General features: G+C 34.0%; 1 protein-coding gene across 2 annotated transcripts in view; it reads right to left on the reverse strand.

Annotated features, from left to right (window-relative positions):
- CUL5 (cullin 5) overlaps positions 1–19,808 on the reverse strand; it is a 132,411-nt gene that overhangs the window by 46,183 nt on the left and 66,420 nt on the right. For both annotated transcript variants that reach the window (XM_037020275.2, XM_037020265.2), the window contains exons 5-7: positions 17,127–17,268; positions 15,590–15,735; positions 15,427–15,507 (exon numbers count right to left, since the gene is read on the reverse strand). In XM_037020275.2, the coding sequence (XP_036876170.1) occupies positions 15,427–15,507; positions 15,590–15,735; positions 17,127–17,268 (369 nt within the window). The remainder of the gene's footprint in view (positions 1–15,426; positions 15,508–15,589; positions 15,736–17,126; positions 17,269–19,808) is intronic.

The raw sequence follows: 19,808 nt of genomic DNA on the forward strand, positions 1-19,808 counted from the left end.
ATTTATCTATCGATAATCACCCTAAATGTAAATGGAATGAATGTACAAATCAAAGACATGGAGTCACTGAATGGATTAAAAAAACAAGATCCATCTATATGCTGCCTACAAGAGACCCACTTTAAACCCAAAGACATACACAGATTAAAAGTGAAGGGATGGAAAAAGATATTTCATGCAACTAATAGGGAGAAAAAAGCAGGAATTGCAGTACTTGTATTAGACAATATAGACTTCAAAACAAGGAAAGTCACAAGAGACAAAGAAGAACATTACATAATGATAAAAGGGTCACTCCAAAAAGAAGATATAACCATTATAAATATCTATGTGCCCGACACAGGAGCACCTACATATGTGAAAAAAATACTAATAGAATTAAAAGGGGAAATAGAATGCAATGCATTCACTCTAGGAGACTTCAACACTCCACTCACTCTGAAGGACAGATCAACCAGACAGAAAATAAGTAAGGAGACAGAGGCACTGAACAACAAATTAGAACAGATGGATCTAACAGACATCTACAGAACTTTACACCCAAATGCAGCAGAACATTTTCAAGAATAGATCACATACTAGGCCACAAAAAGAGCCTCAGTAAATTCAAAAAGATTGAAATTGTACCAACCAGTTTCTAAGAACACAAAGGTATGAAACTAGAAATAAATTACACAAAGAAAATGAAAAATCCCACAAACTCATAGAGGCTTCAGAACATGCTCCTAAATAGCCAATGGATCAATGACCAAATAAAAACCAAGATCAAGCAATATATGGAGACAAATGACAACAATAATTCAACACCACAAAATCTGTGGGATGCACCGAAGGCTGTGCTAAGAGGAAAGCATACTGCAATACAGGCCTACCTCAGGAAAGAAGAACAATCCCATACACGCAGTCTAAACTCACAATTAACAAAACTAGAAAAAGAACAAATGAGGCCCAAAGTCAGTAGAAGGAGCGACATAATAAAGACTAGAGCAGGAATAAATAAAATCGAGAAGAATAAAACAATAGATAGAATCAATGAAAGCAAGAGCTGGTTCTTCGAGAAAATAAACAAAATAGATAACCCCCTAGCCAGACTTATCAAGAAAAAAAGAGAGTCTACTCACATAAACAGAATCAGAAATGAGGAAGGAAAAATCACTACGGACAATGCAGAAATACAAAGAATTATTAGAGAACACTATGAAAAATTATATGCTAACAAAGTGGATAACCTAGAAGAAATGGACAACTTTCTAGAAAAATACAACCTTCGAAGACTGACCATGGAAGAAACAGAATATCTGAACAGACCAATTACCAGCAATGAAATTGAGTAGGTAATCAAAAAACTCCCTAAGAACAAAACCCATGGACCAGATGGCTGGCTTCACCGCTGAATTTTATCAAACATTTAGTGAAGACCTAATACCCATCCTCCTTAAAGTTTTCCAAAGAGTAGAAAAAGAGGGAATACTTCCAAACTCATTCTATGAGGCTAGCATTACTCTAATTCCAAAACGAGGCAAAGACCCTACACAAAAGAAATTATAGACCAATATCCCTGATGAACATAGATGCAAAAATACTCAACAAAATATTGCCAAACCGAATTTGAAAATACATCAAAAAGATCATTCATCATGATCAAGTAGGATTTATTCCAGAGATGCAAGGATGGTACATTTGAAAATCGATCAACATCATCTACCACATCAACAAAAAGGACAAAAACCACATGATGATCTCCATAGATGCTGAAAAATCATTTGACAAAATTAAACATCCATTCTTGACAAAAACTCTAAAAAAAATGGGTATAGAGCCCAAGTACCTCAACATAATAAAGACCATATATGAGAAAACCACAGCCAACATTATACTTAACACCGAGAAGCTAAAAGCTTTTCCCTTAAGATAGGGAACTAGACAAGGATGCCTACTTTCCCTACTCCTATTCAACATAGTACTGGAGGTCCTAGCCATGGCAATCAGACAACACAAAGAAATAAAAGACATCCAGATTGGCAAGGAAGAAGTTAAACTGTCACTGTTTGCAGATGATATGATATTATACATAAAAAACACTAAAGAATCCACTCCAAAACTACTAGATCTAATATCTGAATTCAGTCAAGTTGCAGGATACAAAATTAATACGCAGAAATCTGTGGAATTCCTATACACTAACAATGATCTAGCAGAGAGAGAAATTAGGAAAACAGTTCCATTCACAGTTGTATCAGAAAGAATAAAATACCTAGGAATAAACCTAACCAAGGAAGTGAAAGACCTGTGAAAGATAGTGTGAAAACTACAAGACACTCGTGAGAGAAATTAAAGAAGATACCAGTAAATGAAAACACATCCCATGCTCATGGATAGGGAATTAATATTGTCAAAATGGCCATCCTGCCTAAAGCAATCTACAGATTCAATGCAAATCCTATCAAAATACCAACAGCATTCTTCAACGACCTAGAGAAAATATTTCTAAAATTCATATGGAACCACCAAAGACCCCGAATAGCCAAAAGCAATCCTGAGAAGGAAGAATAAAGCTGGGGAGATTATGCTCCCTGAATTGAAGCTCTCCTACAAAGCCACAGTAATCAAGACAATTTGGTACTGGCACAAGAACAGACCCATAGACCAATGGAACAGACTAGAGAGCCCTGATATATACCCAATCATATATGGTCAATTAATATATGATAAAGGAACCATAGACATACAATGGGGAAATGACCACTTCTTCAACAGCTGGTGCTGGCAAAACTGGACAGCTACATGCAAGAGAATAAAACTGGATTATTGTTTAACCCTACACACAAAAGTAAAGTTGAAACGGATCAAAGACCTGAATTAAGTCATGAAAACATAAAACTCTTAGAAGACACCATAGGCAAAAATCTCCTGAATATAAGCATGAGCAACTTCTTCCTGAATGCATCTCCTCGAGCAAGGGAAACAAAATAAGAATGAACTCATGCGACTACATCAAACTAAAAAGTTTCTGTACTGCAAAGGACACCATCAACAGAACAAAAGGCATCCTACAGTATTGGAGAATATATTTGTAAATGACATATCAGACAAGGGATTAACATCCAAAACATATAAAGAACTTAGACACCTTAAAACCCAAAAAGCAAATAAGCCGATTAACAAATGGGCAGAGGATATGAAGAGACAATTCTCCAAAGAAATTCAGATGGCCAACAGACACATGAAAAGATGTTAATCATCAGGGAAATGCAAATTAAAACCACAATGAGATACCACCTCACACCAGTAAAGATAGCCAGCATCAAAAAGACTAAGAACAAGAAATGTTGGCGAGGATGCGGAGAAAGGGGAACCCTCCTACACTGCTGGTAGGAATGTAAGCCAGTTCAACCATTGTGGAAAGCAATATGGAGGTTCCTCAAAAAACTAAAAATAGAAATATCATTGACTTGGGAATCCTATTCCTTGGAATTTACCCAAAGAATACAACTTCTCATATTCAAAAGGACATATGCACCCCTATGTTTATCGCAGCACTACTTACAATAGCCAAAATATGAAAGCAATGTAAGTGTCCATCTGTAGATGAATGGATAAAGAAGATGTGGTACATATACACAATGGAATACTATTCAGCCATAAGAAAGAAACAAATCCTACCATTTGCAACAACATGGATGGAGCTGGAGGACATTATGCTCAGTGAAATAAGCCAGGCAGAGAAAGACAAGTACCAAATGATTTCTCTCATTTGTGGAGTATAAAAAAGAAGCAAAACTGAAGGAACAAAATAGCAGTAGACTCAGAGACTCCAAGAAGGAACTAGTGGTTACCAAAGGGGAGGGGTGTGAGAGGGTGGGAGGGGAGGGAGGGAGGAAGAAGGGGATTGAGGGGTATTATGTTTAGAACACATGGTGTGGGGGATCACAGGGAATACAGTGTAGCACAGAGAAGGCAAATAGTGAATCTGTGGCATCTTACTACACTGATGGACAAGTGACTGCAATGGGGTATGGGTAGGAACTTGATTATATGGGTAAATGTAGTAACCACATTGTTTTTTCATGTGAAACCTTCATAAGAGTGTATATCAGTAATACCTTAATAAAAAAAAGTTAAGGACAAGGACAGAGTATTAAAAGCAGCAAGAGAAAAACAACTTATTACTAACAAGGAAATCACCATAAGACTATCAGCAGAAACTGCAGGCCATAAGGGAGCAGCATGATATATATTCACAGTGCTAAGAGAAAAAAACGTCCAACCAAGAATACTCTCCTTGGCAAAGTTATTATTCAAAATTGAAGAAGAAACAGTTCCAGACAAGCAAAACCTAAAGGAGTTCATCATCACAAAACTGACCTTAGAAGAAATGTTAAAGGGACTACTTTAAGGTGAAAAGGAAGGGCTCTAGTTAGTAACAAGGACACATATGAAAGAAGAAAACTCACTGGAAAAGTAAATGTACAGTAAAGGTAAAGGCAGTGGAATAACTACTTGTAAAACTAATATGAAGGTTAAAAGACAAAGATAGTAAAAAAACTATGATTATAATAATTAAGGGATACACACACAAAAAAGATGCAAATGTGACATCAAAAATATAGAACATCAGGGAAGAGTAAAAATGTTGAGTCTTAAGGGATCAAACCTAAGTTGCTGTTGACTTAAAACAGACTGCTATAGACATAAGTTATTATATCTAAGCCTCATGGTAAGCACAAAGCAAAAAACTCACTAATTACACAAAATATGAAGAGAAAGAAAGATAACCATAACACTAAATAAAGTCATAAAACAGAGGAAGAGAACAAGTTGAGGAAGAATGGAAATACAAAAACAGCTAGAAAACACTGAACAAAATGGAAATTAACATATACCTATCAATAATTAGTATAAATGGACTAAATTCTCCAATCAAAAGACACAGAGTGGCTGAATGGAAAAAAAAGAAGACCATCTATATGCTTCCTGTAAGATAAACACTAAGCACAAGCTGACAGTGAAGGGAAGGAAAGAGATACTCCACACAAATAGAAACCAAAAGAGAATTTGTATCAGACAAAATAGACTTTAAAACAAAGACTGTAATAAAACAAAGGCCATTACATAATGACAAAAGGATCAACTCCACAAGAAGATATAACATTTGTAAATATTTATGCACCCCACATAGGAACACATAAAAATATAAGGCAAATATCAACAAATCTGAAGGGACAGACTGCAATACAGGAATAGGTGAGGACTTTAATATCTTACTTACATCAATGGATATATCACCCAGACAGAAATTCAATATGGAAACATTAACCTTAAATAACATGTTAGAACAGCTGGACCTAACAGATATTTACAGAACATTCCACAAGAGCAACAGAACACACACTCTTCTCAAGTGCACAGAGAACATTTTCCAGGATAGAGCATATGTTAGACCACAAAACAAGTTTTAATAAAATTGAGAGAATTGAAAAGAAATCTGGAAATTCACAAAAATGTGGAGATTAAACAACATGCTACTAAACAAAACAACCAATGGGTAAAAAAATAAATAAAAATAAAAATTTTAAATAACTTGACATAAACAAAAATGGAAATGTAACATTCCAAAACTTATGGGATGCAGCTAAAGTAATTCTAAGGGGGAGGCCCATAGTGATTAACATCTCCCTCAAGAAACAAGAAAAGTCTCAAACAATCTAACTTTACACCTCAAGGAACTAGAAAAAGAACAAAGGAAGCCCAAAGTTAGTAGAAGGAACGAAATCATAAAGATCTGAGCAGAATTAAGTGGAGACTAAACAGACAATAGAAAAGATCAATGAAACTAAGAGCTGGTTCTTTGAAAAGGTAAACAAAATTAAAAAACCTTTAGCTAGACTCACCAAAAAAAAAGAAAGATGACTCAAATAAATAAAATCACAAAAGGAAGAGCAGATGTTACTATTGAAATCACAGAAATACAAAGGTTTGTTAACAGATCACTATGAACAATTACATGCCAATCAATTTGACAACCTGAAAAAAGATGCTTCCTTAGAAATATAAAATTTGTCAAGACTGAATCATGATAAAATAGAAAAATCAGAACAGACCAATTATTAGCAAGGAGATTCAGTAAGTAATCCAGCACCTCCCAACAAACAAAAGTCTATAACCAGATGGCTTCACTGGTGAAGTCTACCAAACATTAGAAGAATCAATACCAAATCCTTCCTAAACATTTCCAAAAAGCTTCTGAGCACATTTTATGAGGCCAGCATTGGCCTGATACCAAAAACAAATAAGGATGCCACAAAACAACAGCAGGCCAGTATTTTTAAAGAATATAGATGCAAAAATCCTCAAGAAAATATTAGAAAACAGAATTGAACAATACATTAAAAAGATCATACAACTTGATCAAGCAGGATTTATTCCAGGGGTGCAAGGGACGGTTCAACATCCACAAATCAATGTGATATATACGATATTAGCAAAATGAAGGATAAAAATGTGATTATCTCAATAGATGCAGAAAAAGCATATAACAAAACATTCATTTACGATAAAAACTCTCACAAAGTGGGTATAAGGGAACTTACCCTCAACATAATAAAGGTTGTATGACAAGCCCACAGCTAACATCATACTCAATGTGAAAAGCTAAAAGGTTTTCCTCTACGATCAGGAACAAGACAAGGATGTCCACTATTGCCACTTTTATTCAACATAATATTAGCAGTCCTCATCAGAGAATTTAGGCAACAGAAATAAATAAAAGGCATCCAAACTGGAAAGGAAGAAGTAAAACTGTCATTATTTGCAGATTATATTATATACAGTAAACCCTAAAGATTCCATTAAGTCAATTAAGTAATTACAAAGGAGCACAGAATAAACAATGGGGAAAGGATAGTCTCTTTTATAAATGGTATTAGGGAATTGGACAGCCACATGCCAAAGAATGAAAATGGACCACTATCTTACACCACACACAAAAATTAACTGAAAATTGATTAAAGATTTGAATGTAAACCTGAACCATAAAACTCCTAGAGGAAAATACAGGTGGTAAGCTCCTCGACGTAGGTGTTGGTGATGATTTTTTCACTCTGACACCAAAAGCAAAATGCAAGATTAAACAAGTGAGACTACATAAAACTAAAAAGCTTCTGCACAAAAAAAGGAAACCATCAACATAACTAAAAAGGCAACCTACCAAACAGGAGAAAATAGTTGCAAACCATGTATCTGAAAAGGCGCTAGTATCCAAAATATAAAAAGAACTCATACAACTCAACAGCACAAAACAAAAAAACAAAAACCGGTTTGACTTATTTAAAACAGGCTGAAGATCTAGACATTTTTCCAGAGAAGACATACAGAGGCAACAGGTACATGAAGAGATGCTCAACATCATTAATCATCAGGGAAATGCAAATTAAAACCACAATGAGAGATCACCTTACACCTGTTACAATAGCTATTTTAATCAAAAAGACAACAAATTAAGTGTTGACAATGATGTGGAGAAAAGAAAACCCTTGTGCACCATTAGCAGGAATGTAAATTGGCATAACCACTATGGAAAACAGTATGGAAGTTCCTAAAATAAAACAAAAAGTACGATATGATCTAGCAATTCCATTTCTGGGTATTTATCCAAGCAAAATGAAAACACTAACTTGGAAAGATATATGCATCCCCACGTTCACTGCAGCATTATTTACAATAGCCAAGATAAGGACACCACCTATGTGTTGGATTGAATAATGAAATTATGGTGTATGTATACAATGAGATACTACAAAAAAATAAAATCTTGCTATCTGCAACAATATGGATGGACCTTGAGGATATTACACTAAGTGAAATAAGTCAGACAGACAAAGACAAATATGGTATGGTCTCTCTTATTGTAGAACCTAAAAAAAGAAAAGAAAAAACAGGCTCATAACAGAGAGCAGATGGGTGGCTGCAAGAGACAAGGAGTAGAAGTTGGGAAAAAAAGGTGAACTGTTTTTTTAGTTCAAATAAACTAAATTAAAAATTTTTTTTTAAATGACCACTTTTCATTTATTTGTTATTTGCCTTATCTGTCTACCTCAACATGAGTGCAACTCTGTAGTGAGGACTTTATTTTTGCTGTATCCCCTTTGCCTGCCTCCCATAGGGACTAATTACTATTGAATGCTCAATAAATCAATAAATATAGGTCAAATGGTTAATGAAAAAAACCTGGAGAACTGTAATCCCTAGTTACAGGATCCTGTTCCCCAGTAAGCCAAGGGTATATTCACCAACCAACCAACCAACCAACCAACCAACCCTTAGATTATATGATTTGTACCCATATCCCATGGACCATCACAGGAGAAAGAAAGCAGTCTAGTGGAAAAAGCATTATTTTGGAGCCAGGCCACTAAAGCTCTAACTCATAATTACATTTACATTGCTGAAAACAATGATTTTTCATTATTTTCAAAAAGTACTATATAAGTAGGGTGATGATTATTTATATACACTGCCCTCCCCCAAATTCCTTGTAAGTCCTTAAGAATTTCTAATTACATGATCTTTCAAAAATTGGAGAGGGATCTCAAAATTAGCTCCTCTCTGACTCTGCTCAGTTTCCTCTAATACATCAGTCTTAAATCATCTTTCAGTCATCCTACAGGTCATTAAAATGTCCTTTAATTCTTTCTTCAAAATACTTCCATCCCTTCCTTTCCATTTCTGTGTCAACACGTACCTAATGAACCCCCAGACTGTATTCAAGACAACTAAAGCAAGTCTTTTACCTCTTCAGACTCTGCCATACACTCAAGTGGCAGACGAATCCTCAAAAATGCAGCTTTGATCTCCTAGTCACAACCATTCAGACTCTCCATAACCAAAGCACTGGTTCTCAAACCTTTGTGACCAACACTCCCTTTAAGCAAATCTTGAAATGAAAAAAACTGATGTATTATTTCAGAAACAGATATAATTTTCTGATTATAATATAGCAGAAATCAAAGGCAGGTACTTTGTAGTAAGTCAGTATATCTTCAACCTGTACTTGCTTGGCCACAACCAAACTAGGAGACATAATAAGGCAGCCAGATCCGAGCACCTCTCTGCGGCATCACCAACAACATGAGCAATACAAATGAAGGCCATGCAGGTGCACGATGACTCATATACCACAAGCAGTGTAGCTACAGGTGAAACAAATTTCAATCTGTGAAAAACTTAAGATTTCAAAAACAGATACATATTATCTTTTCTCAATTTACACAACAATATCATTCCTGGAAAATGAAGTGTGTTATTAGTAACATGCAAAAAATATTTTTGTTTATAAGTGAAAGAAAAATAAGTTCTAGACTCAGATAAGTATAAACAAGATTTTCTGTAATCTGAGGGGCCAGAGGAAGCACTGAACATCTTTTGGGATCTGGTCTAATTCTTGTTTCTGTGGGACAGTATGAGCACTGTGAGACATGCAGCATTCCTGGACCCCATTCACTAAAAATCAATCATTGTGACAACCAAAAAAAGCCTCCATAAATTTCTATGACACTCGCTGGAGGAAGATGCCTACCTTCACGGAAAACCTCTGGTCTAGAGATTCTAGTTCAAAATATATTAGCCCAGTTCAAAAATGTTAGTTCAAAATTCAAATGATTTCCACAATGAGATTTAATCTGCCTTTTACTTTTCCATACTTACTTCCACAACTTTCCAACACACAGTCTCGGCTTCAGAGAAAGCAGTTTACCAGTTCCCCAACCTTTTCCCCACCTTTTCCCATCTTTACCTTACGATAGCTAAACAAGTCACAGTATAACTAATTTTTCATTGATTCAGCTCTGTCAGAATCTGCTGTACTAATGACAAGCAAATTCAAATAAAAGTTGAATTAGGATAAGTCTATTTAAGGATCCCAAAGATATTATCCTCATTACATAAACTAAACATCTAAACATTTTATATATAAGAAGTTGTAGGGGCAAAATCCTGGGAATAACTTTTGTTGGTTATATAGGATATGTCAAAATCCCTTTGCAGTATCCATCCATTAAAAATGGGACCTTGTGTTCACTTCTAAAATGGAAGAATGCTTTAATATTAGGAACTCCATTAACTGAATTAGTTCAATGGAAGAAAATGCCATGTGATAACCTTTATTGATGCTTCCCAAATAAAAAAGGGACTCTTCATAATATTTTTACATTTTATTTTGATTGTAGCTTTATAGAAAAGTTGTAAAAGTAGAGTGCTCACACATCCATCACCCCAGCTCCCCTAACAGTAACATCTTACATAACCAGTTATTTAACTATTAATATTAATATTAAACCCAGGAAAATAGTATTTTACTAATAACTAACTACAAACCTTATTAGAAATTCACCAGTTTTTCCACTCATCTCTTTACTATTCCAGAATCCTACCTACAAGTCCACATTGCATTTAGTTGTTAGTTCTAGTCTCCTCCAATCTGTGATACTTCCTTGTTTTATTTTGGTCTGTTGTGATCTTGACACTTTGGTTAAAGAGTACTAGTCAGTTATTTTGTAGACTGACCCTCAATTTGGGATTGCCTATTAATCTTTTCTCATTAGAGTATGCATACTTGACAAGAATATCACACATATGTGTTGTATTCTTCTTAGTGCATCATATTTAAGGTATAGAACATCACTGTCTTGTACTGGTGATGTTAACCTTGATCATTTGATTAAGAGTGTCTTTTGGGTTTCTCCATCGTGAAATTACTATTTTTTCCTTAGTAAATATCTTGGGGAAAGATACTTTGAAGTTTAAGAAAATATATTTTAGCTCTAACTTTTGGCCTTGAGTCTTAGTATTCATTGGTGGAGCCTGTCTGTAACAATCATTGCTGTATTTGCCTGATAGTGACTGTCTGCTGCCCTCTACATTTTTAAGGCAGCATTCTTCTGTAAGAATGAGCCTGAACATTTTTGTATGTTTGGTGGACACTATTAAGCATATATTTGTGTAAATTGTCTGTCTGCATTTGTTTCCAAGTTTTTTCTATCAGGTTTTATGTCCCTTTTTGTTTCTCAATTACAATAAAAAAAATTCTTTACATGAGGGAGGGGCTAGGCTGGGTGGGTGAGTGGGATAAAGTGACAAAAATCTCAATCATAATAAAAGTTGGTCTTGGGGATCAAAGTGCAGCATGGAGAATATAGTCAATCGTTCTGTAACATCTATGTTGACAGACAGTAAATGCACAAGTTGGGGTGAGGATTTAATAATGTTTGTAACTGCTGAACCAATGTGTTATATATTTGAAACCACATAATATTGTATATCAGCTATACTTCAATTTAAAAAATACACTTAAAAAGTTCTTTATATAAGAGGGGTATTAGACCTTTGTCTGTAATATATGTTGCAAATATTTTTTCCCAAGTTGTGAGTTGTCTTTTGCCTTTGCTTATGGTGCTTTTGGCAACTTTTAAAATGTAGCCAAATTTGCCAACCTCTTCTTCTTATTAACTCTGAAGTTTGAGTCATAATGAAAAGATTTTCCCTACACCACGGTCAAAGAGGGATTCTTCTAATACTTGTACAATTTCATTTTTAACATTTAGGTCCCTAATTCATTTGGTGTTTATTATTTGGTATAAATACAGATGTAATTATTTTTTTCCAAATGCCTGCCAAGTTGTCCCATCACTATTTGTTGAAAAATCCATCTTTACCGCCAGTGATTTGAGATCCAACTTTGTCATATATAATTCTGGACTTCCTATTCCATTCCACTGATTCCCTATCTACTTATGTATCAATAACCACACTATTTTCTTTATAATGGTATGGCTTTATACAGTATGTTTTAATATCTGGTATGGCTAGTTCTCCTCATAGTTTTTCTTTTCCAGTGTCTTCCTGGCTATTCTTAAATGTTTACTTTTCCACATGAACTTCTGTGTCAATGCGTGTAAGTTCATAAAATAATTATTAGTATTTTTATTGGAATTACAGTGAATTTATAAATTCATTTAGGGAAGAACCAAAATTTATAATTTTGAGTCACAGAATTTAAGAACAAGGGATGTCTTTCCATTTTTTTAAGTTTACTTCTGTGTGGTTCAAGCATCATCTAATACAATGTTAAACAGCAGTAGAAATAGTGGGGCATACTTGCCCTGCTCATTATCTTAATGGAAATGCCTCAACATTTTCACATAAAATAAGCTAGTGGTGTAAGACTAAGATATATACATTCCTAATGAATGCTTTCTTAACATAAAAAAATGCACACATGAAGCCACAAGCCAATATCATACTTAATGGTGAAAATCTAGATGCACTCTCAACAAAGGTTGGAAGAAGACAAGATGACAAGGATTCCCAGTATTATTTAACATTTTTCTAAAATTAATTAATAGATTTAGTCCACTGAAGGAAATAGGAGATACTAACATTAGAAAGAAGCATTACCATTTGCAAATGATGTAATCAGATCCTAGGAATACCCAAGAGAAAGAAATAAACTCATAAAAAACCAAAGAATTCAGTAAGCTACTCAGCACTGTATGAACATCTAAAATATACATCTGGCCTTTATTAGGCCTGGCCTTGTAACTGGGTACTACCTGGGTGAGATTTGCTCTATTACACAGAATACAGGTCCAGAAACTTGTTTTCCTGTGTATGCTGAAAACCAGTTGGGTTTAAAAGACTGAGGTTGACTCATACTAACTAAATTCAAAGAAAGTAATTGATAAACCATAATAATTTCCTATTTTTCGGAGAAAACCATAAATGCAAAAATGTACATACTTATATCTTAAGTTCTGGTGTACATTACCATGCAGCCCCACATGAAGTGACGATAACAGTAAAAAATATTCTTCCAATTTTGTATTTATCCTATATTAATAAGAATAGCCAAAAAGCTAAGTACAAACTAGAACTAATATCAATAAAGCATTAAGAAATAGCATAGCACATTTCTGATGGCTGATAATTCCTTTAATTTAGGGCAGTAAATCTGTTTTGAATATTTTTTAGTATGGAAAGTGACTTGTTTCTTACTATTCAAAGAAATCATATTTTATTCATATTAAATTAGAGCCCAGGGCTTGGTGATTTTTTGGCTTACTCTTCATTCCATTACAACATACTTCATTTTAATACATCATTTCTCTTGGAAACAAAAATTATAAATTAACAAATATATGATTAATATTATGTGTATAACATAATGGCCTTAGCTCAGTGAGTTATATAATGTAGTAACACACCTGCATTAAGCCTTAAATCCCCAAAGTTCTAATTAATTCTACACTTTTGGTGCTTCATGTCTCCTCTGCACTGAACAAACTATACATTGGTCCCTGATTAACATTAATCTGTGTTAGAAGTTAGGAGAGTGATAACTTTTGAAGAAAAGATGGTAACAGTAATTTGGAGGGGGCATGGTAGAAGGTTTCTGAATTGCCAATAATTCTTGTTCTGGTGATTTCACAGGTATTTCATTTTGTGATAATTCAGTTATTATACACTTAAGATTTTTGTGCAGTTTTCTGTATATATGTTACATTTTAATCAAGTTGATTTAAAAACAAAACAGAAAACTGAGGAAAAAACAAAAAAACCAGACCACACAAACAGAACTCTCTTACATCCCCAATAAAGTACAATCTCTTTAGAAGCTTGCTCTATGGCCTTAGGGTCTTTGTTGAAAAGAAAAAGACAAGAAATTTATCTTTAAATTCAAGAGTTATTCAACTTGGTGAGGTGTGTGTTTTAAAGTAGAAAGGGAGATTTAACTGTTCTATTCAAATTGTCATGTATATTTATTTAGTGCTACCTTTCTCATTCTTTTTCTTTTTCTCTCCTATTCTCTGTTGGACCGTTATTTGAGGTTGAATTTACACAAGTTTAATATGGATATGATATAACTCGGCTGTATAAATGAGAGCAGACGAATAGAATACAATTGTTTCTTATGAAATTGCAACAGCCCTACCCAGATGCTATGAGCACACTGATCAACTCAAAATACTCAGATCCCTGAAACTAGACTCATCTTTCTTGTACACTACTAAGACTTACTCTTACACCTGATCTCTCTGTAGCAGTACAATTCTCCCAAACCAAAACCTCAGAAACACTATTGACTCAATTCTCTCCAGTATCTAACCCCATCCATGTGATACAATGTTCTTCTGCCTTTGTGAAATCTTTCTACACTTCTCCTTTCTGTTCTCATTGCTATAAACTTTTTGGTACTCCTAATACTCTGCTTGAATTATTGCAAAAACCTCCTAATTTCTATTTCCAGCTCTTCCCCACTTTAATTAATCTTTTATATTGCCACCAAACTAATCTTCCTGAGGGAAAACTTGGAGCATGACACACTTGTTTAAATAACAACATTCAATGGCCTTTCCTGCCCAAGCCTAGATCTAAATTTCTATAGAGAACTATAAATAACCACTAAATTAGCCCCCTTTTCTGGCCAATATCACAGTTATTTTTGCCATTGAAAAAGGGAATATATTATGAAAAGTAAAACAAACAGAAAAACTAGGGAGAAAGCATCCAATTCAGCCTGATTTTTGAATGAAGATAAACATCGCTATTATTCAAGATGGAAGAAGCCAAAGAAAACTCAAAAGTTAAAAAAAAAAAATCAGCCAGAGTTGAAAAATGTTATAAAACTGGAATGTTAATTTCTTTGAGTATAATCTAAATCTAGTTACTAGGCTCCAAAGACTGAAAAGAACTAGAGGAAATATTATTGCTATATCTGAGCAATTTCTAAGACTATCGAAGTTTAATTCTTCCTTTCCTTACAATATAAGTAAATAAAACAATTTAAGACTGATGTTCCTTGATTAAATAATTAATATTTTATTTCATGACAAGATGAGGTTTGAAAATATTCTCCCATATCAAGAATAAATATCCTCTAGGAGTAATGGTTTGTTACTAATTCACTGTTTGCAGCCACTTTATAGAACATAATTACCATGATTAACAACAATCAACTATGCTTCTAGGTACATATTTTACTTACAACATTAAAGTCATTAAAATGGTTAACTATATCTATATATCTATATGTATATATAGATATATAGATATATATACAATATAATAAAAGGAGATTGTTTAAAAATTAAATTCTGAATATTAATATTAAACTACATTAAATATAGTAAAGTCTAGAGCAGGGATGGCAAATAGATTTTATCTTGCACATCAGCTTAGAACAACAGTGAATTCTGAATAAGATGCCTTCTGCAGCTGTGCTTTGGCTCACTGGGAAAAGTATTATAATCAATTAATGACGTTGGTCGGAGACATGAGAAAGGATAAATAATATTACCTACGCCATGTATTTGTCATCCCTGGGCTACTGTTTTTCAAATAATCTCATAAAATACACAACACAGTATTACTTACTGCTTCAACAGAGTTACATTCTCGTCTTGTTTCTAAGTAACGTAATGCTCGTTTTTCTTCTTCTTTTAATTTAGCGTCTGCCTGTCCAGAAGCAAAATAGCAATCATTTTAAGAATATCAAGAGAATAGCTCAAATTATCACATGTACTAAGTTCTGACTTACATATTTCATATAATTCTGTACACCATTTTGTTGTAAATACGAGGGTGCCTGTGTTCTATAAAATCTCTCTGTTGAATCCAAGTATGCCTTCTCAAAATTGTCCCTATAAATTTGAAGCTTATCTTCAGGATTAGAACAAAGGTTAACTGAAAAACAGAAAATAAAATTTTATTCTAATTATGAGTAAATTCAGTATTTGAGTACAATAAATGAAGTAACAAATATTGGGTAGTTATTATGCACATGAGACTGTGACAAAGCTGAAGAGATCATAAAACTGGTTAAGACAAAATCCTTTCCTATGAGAGACTTAAAAAGATAATAGCACAAAGCAGTAAACAGCACAAAGACAAACAGTACAGGTAATAGGGACAATTTTTTTTTTTAATAGGAAAGAGACTGACTTCTAACTGGTGATCAAGACCATTCACAGAAGAGACAGGATTTGAACTGAGTCTTAGGAATAAAACTAGGATATAAACAGAGATTCGTAAAGTAAGTAAATATTCAGAAACAGAAAAGTATAAGACCATGTCAAAGTATAATGACTAAGTTGTTTGAGTGGCATGTAAGATTAATAGAAGATAAGGTAGAACATAAGGTAGGAATGGTCGTGGAGAGCCTTAAATCTCCGGCTAAATAACCTGAATTCAGGATGGTATACTACACTAAATGGGTTAAATAAGAAAAATACCAAGAAAACAGTACTTAATTCTACTACATGGGTTAAGTGATAGCAATAAGACAATTGCCTCAAAAGTCCAGAAGTAGAGTTTAAATAAGTCTAAACTGGTGGCAGCTAAAATAAAAAGGAATAAATTTCAGGGACATGGCTGATGAAAATCTAAAATCTGATAACTGAAATACATGGGGGCAATGGAGAGAGCCAATCAAAGATAAGTAAAGGTTCATTCATATAAAACATTCTTATCAAGAAATAATTTGTGCCAGGCAATCTATGTTTAGTAATGATAGAGTGTCAACAACATAGTTAATTAAACTAAAGTATTATGACAGGGAGGGATAGGTACTATTGTGAGAGGACCTAATTTCATCTTGGAATTATAAAAGACCTATATGTGGAACTAGAGGATGAGTTAGAAGAGAAAGAGAGAGGAGGTAATCTAGTTAGAGTAAACAGTGAAACAGCATATCTAATTCAAGGAACTAATGAGAATATCATTGTCAGAAACTGAAAAGTTTGGAGAGGAATGTACACATGGAATTAACTTCCTGAAAACACGTACAAAGCCAATTACCACCTTTTACGAACTATAGATACAAGTCTACATTTCTCTATTTTAGGTCACTAAAAAGATTCACCAGCCAAAAATGAGTGTGATAGAAAAAATATATATTAACCACACAAATATGAATTTTTATAGGTTTCTTTAAAGAATACGTTTTCTTAAAAGCATGTGGCACTAAAAGTAGATGTGACTATATGTTAATAAACATAATTTTGATAGTGTTATTCTATAATTATCTTAGAATTTCTGTAAAAAGGAAATTATGATCATAAAACCTTATAACATACCATAGGATTCTCTTACTCCAATGACCAGCTGAGAATCAAAAGCTTCTCCTAGTCTTTCAGCATGTACCAGCTTCATTGCACTATCTTGGAGTCTGTTTTTTATATTTGAAAAGATTGATTCATTCCATGTATCAAGCATGAGCTAGGAAAAAAAGAACAAAATATGGAATTCTTTCAGTGATTAATACATCAATATCATATACACACACACAAATGTTAATCCAAACACTAAAAAAGGAAATCAAATTCTTAGGCCTATATTCACTTGAATATTTCAAGGAAGTAGTATATTTAAATTTGCTAAATAACAAATGGTAAAGAGTTTCAGAATCAACATAATTAGATTTGAATTCCAGCTGTTATTTATTTACCTGCTTTTTCATCTGTCAAACAATGAAAATAATAGTACAAATTTCAAGTGGTGGTTGTAAAATTAAATATGGTAATGGATGGAAAATGTTACTTCCCCTATAGTTCCGAGGTAGAATTTCAGAAATACTGATATGTGTTTGGAATGCTCCTATGCATGTTTGTATAAACATACAATAATTGCAAAAATGATCAACTGAAAATTTGATACTGGACTTAAAAAAATTGTATTTATATATATACATATACACAAATCTACTTTATAGATGTTCCATCTAAATGATGGAAATGGTATATACATACTTGTGAATATGTATTATCACCGACCTATGTAATATCCAAGAATGTCAGATACAGAAAATATATTTATTACAACAGCAAATGGTAGCAGTTAAGTTATATGACACTCACTATGTATGTGGAGATCCTCCATGTACTCTCCACATACACCTCATTTAATCCTCACAACCTACATACAGGTACCATTATTTCTTCCTTAGATGTGTGAAATCTGGGGCACAGAGCAGACAGCTACTTTCCCATATTTACATAGCTCATAAATAGCAACACTGGAACTTGAATTCAACAACTGTGGTCCCAGAATCTGTGCTCTTAATCATTAAGTGATGTGGATTCCCACAAACATGGGGAATGGTAAAAATTAAAGGAGTAACAGAAAAGAAGAGAGGACAAGATTATGGAACAGCCAATTAAAAAGCATTGAGAAGTGGTTTTTTTTGCGGGGGGAGGGTAATTTCACATATTTCAGTTATTTTTGCCACTAAGAACAACTGGCTATCTAAACTTACAGTGTTCCTGATAATGTGGCATAAATTTTAAGGCTGGGAATAATGTCCAGGTCACTATTTCTTGCTATAACCATCATATCAAGTAATGAGTTGTTTGAAGTTCAAATGAAATGTTTTACTTTTCAGATCTATGGTTCCATTTGCCTCTCACAAGTAGGAATTTTATAGGATAAATGAGGACACAGAGGTTAGATCATCACTAACTGAACTGAAAGGGAACCCAGGGACTCTTCACTTTCAGAGCTGAGTTCCTTAACAGAGTTCAGTTCATTAAATCATGAGCCATTACTGGGGGGAGCTTTTAACTAGGAACTATGCAAAATATGAAAATAAACACAGTCCACAATGGGTTAATAATAACGAGAATCAAGTAAAAAGAACATTACGAAGATGATGGCATTTTGGCCATGATTAACCACAAAGATACCAGAAGGTAACTTAATAAAAGGAGAGATTTTTTTTTCATTTTGGTATCATTAATTTAAAATCACATGGGCAACATTGTGGTTTTACTAGATTCCCCCCATTATCAAATGCCCACCACATACCCCATTACTGTCCATCAGCGTAGTAAGATGCTATAGAGCCACTACTTGTCTTCTCTGTGCTATACTGCCTTCCCCGTGCACCCCCGATGTTATGTGTGTTAATTATAATGCCCTTTTTCCCCTTCTACCTCTCTTCCCACCTGTCCTCCCCAGTCCCTTTCCCTTTGGTAACTGTTAGTCCATTCTTGGGTTCTGTGAGTCTGCTGCTGTTTTGTTCCTTCAGTTTTTGCTTTGTTCTTATACTCCACATATGAGTGAAATCATTTGGTACTTGTCTTTCTCTGCCTGGCTTATTTCACTGAGCATAATACCCTCTAGCTCTATCCATGTTGTTGTAAATGGTAGGATTTGTTTTCTTCTTATGGCTGAATAATATTCCATGGTGTATATGTACCACATCTTCTTTATCTATTCATCTACTGATGGACACTTAGGTTGCTTCCATTTCTTGGCTATTGTAAATAGTGCTGTGATAAACATAGGGGTGCATCTGTCTTTTTCAAACTGGGCTGCTGCATTCTTAGGGTAAATTCCTAGAAGTGGAATTCCTGGGTCAAATGGTATGTCTATTTTGAGCTTTTTGAGGAACCTCCATACTGCTTTCCACAGTGGTTGAACTAGTTTACATGCCCACCAGCAGTGTAGGAGGGTTCCCCTTTCAAGGAGAGATTTTTGAAAGAGGAAAAAAGTAATTTAATTTATAGGAATTTATAGGGCGGTAAAAGTACAAAGAAAGAATAAGAAAATAAAATATTGAAGTAAAAACTAAGAAAAGGAGAAAGCAAAAGAGGAAAATCAAAGGAGGTAATGTCTGAAGATACATACAGTTCTACAGCTTACAACCACACAGAGAAGAGAGAGAACAGAAGATAAAAATGGATGCAAGAGAAACTGGTATTATTCAATAAAATGCGGCAAGAGCTAGAAGATATTTATATGTGAAATAGACAAACCCA

The sequence above is a fragment of the Manis javanica genome, chromosome 6 (assembly GCF_040802235.1).
Source record: "Manis javanica isolate MJ-LG chromosome 6, MJ_LKY, whole genome shotgun sequence".
Lineage (NCBI taxonomy): Eukaryota > Metazoa > Chordata > Mammalia > Pholidota > Manidae > Manis > Manis javanica.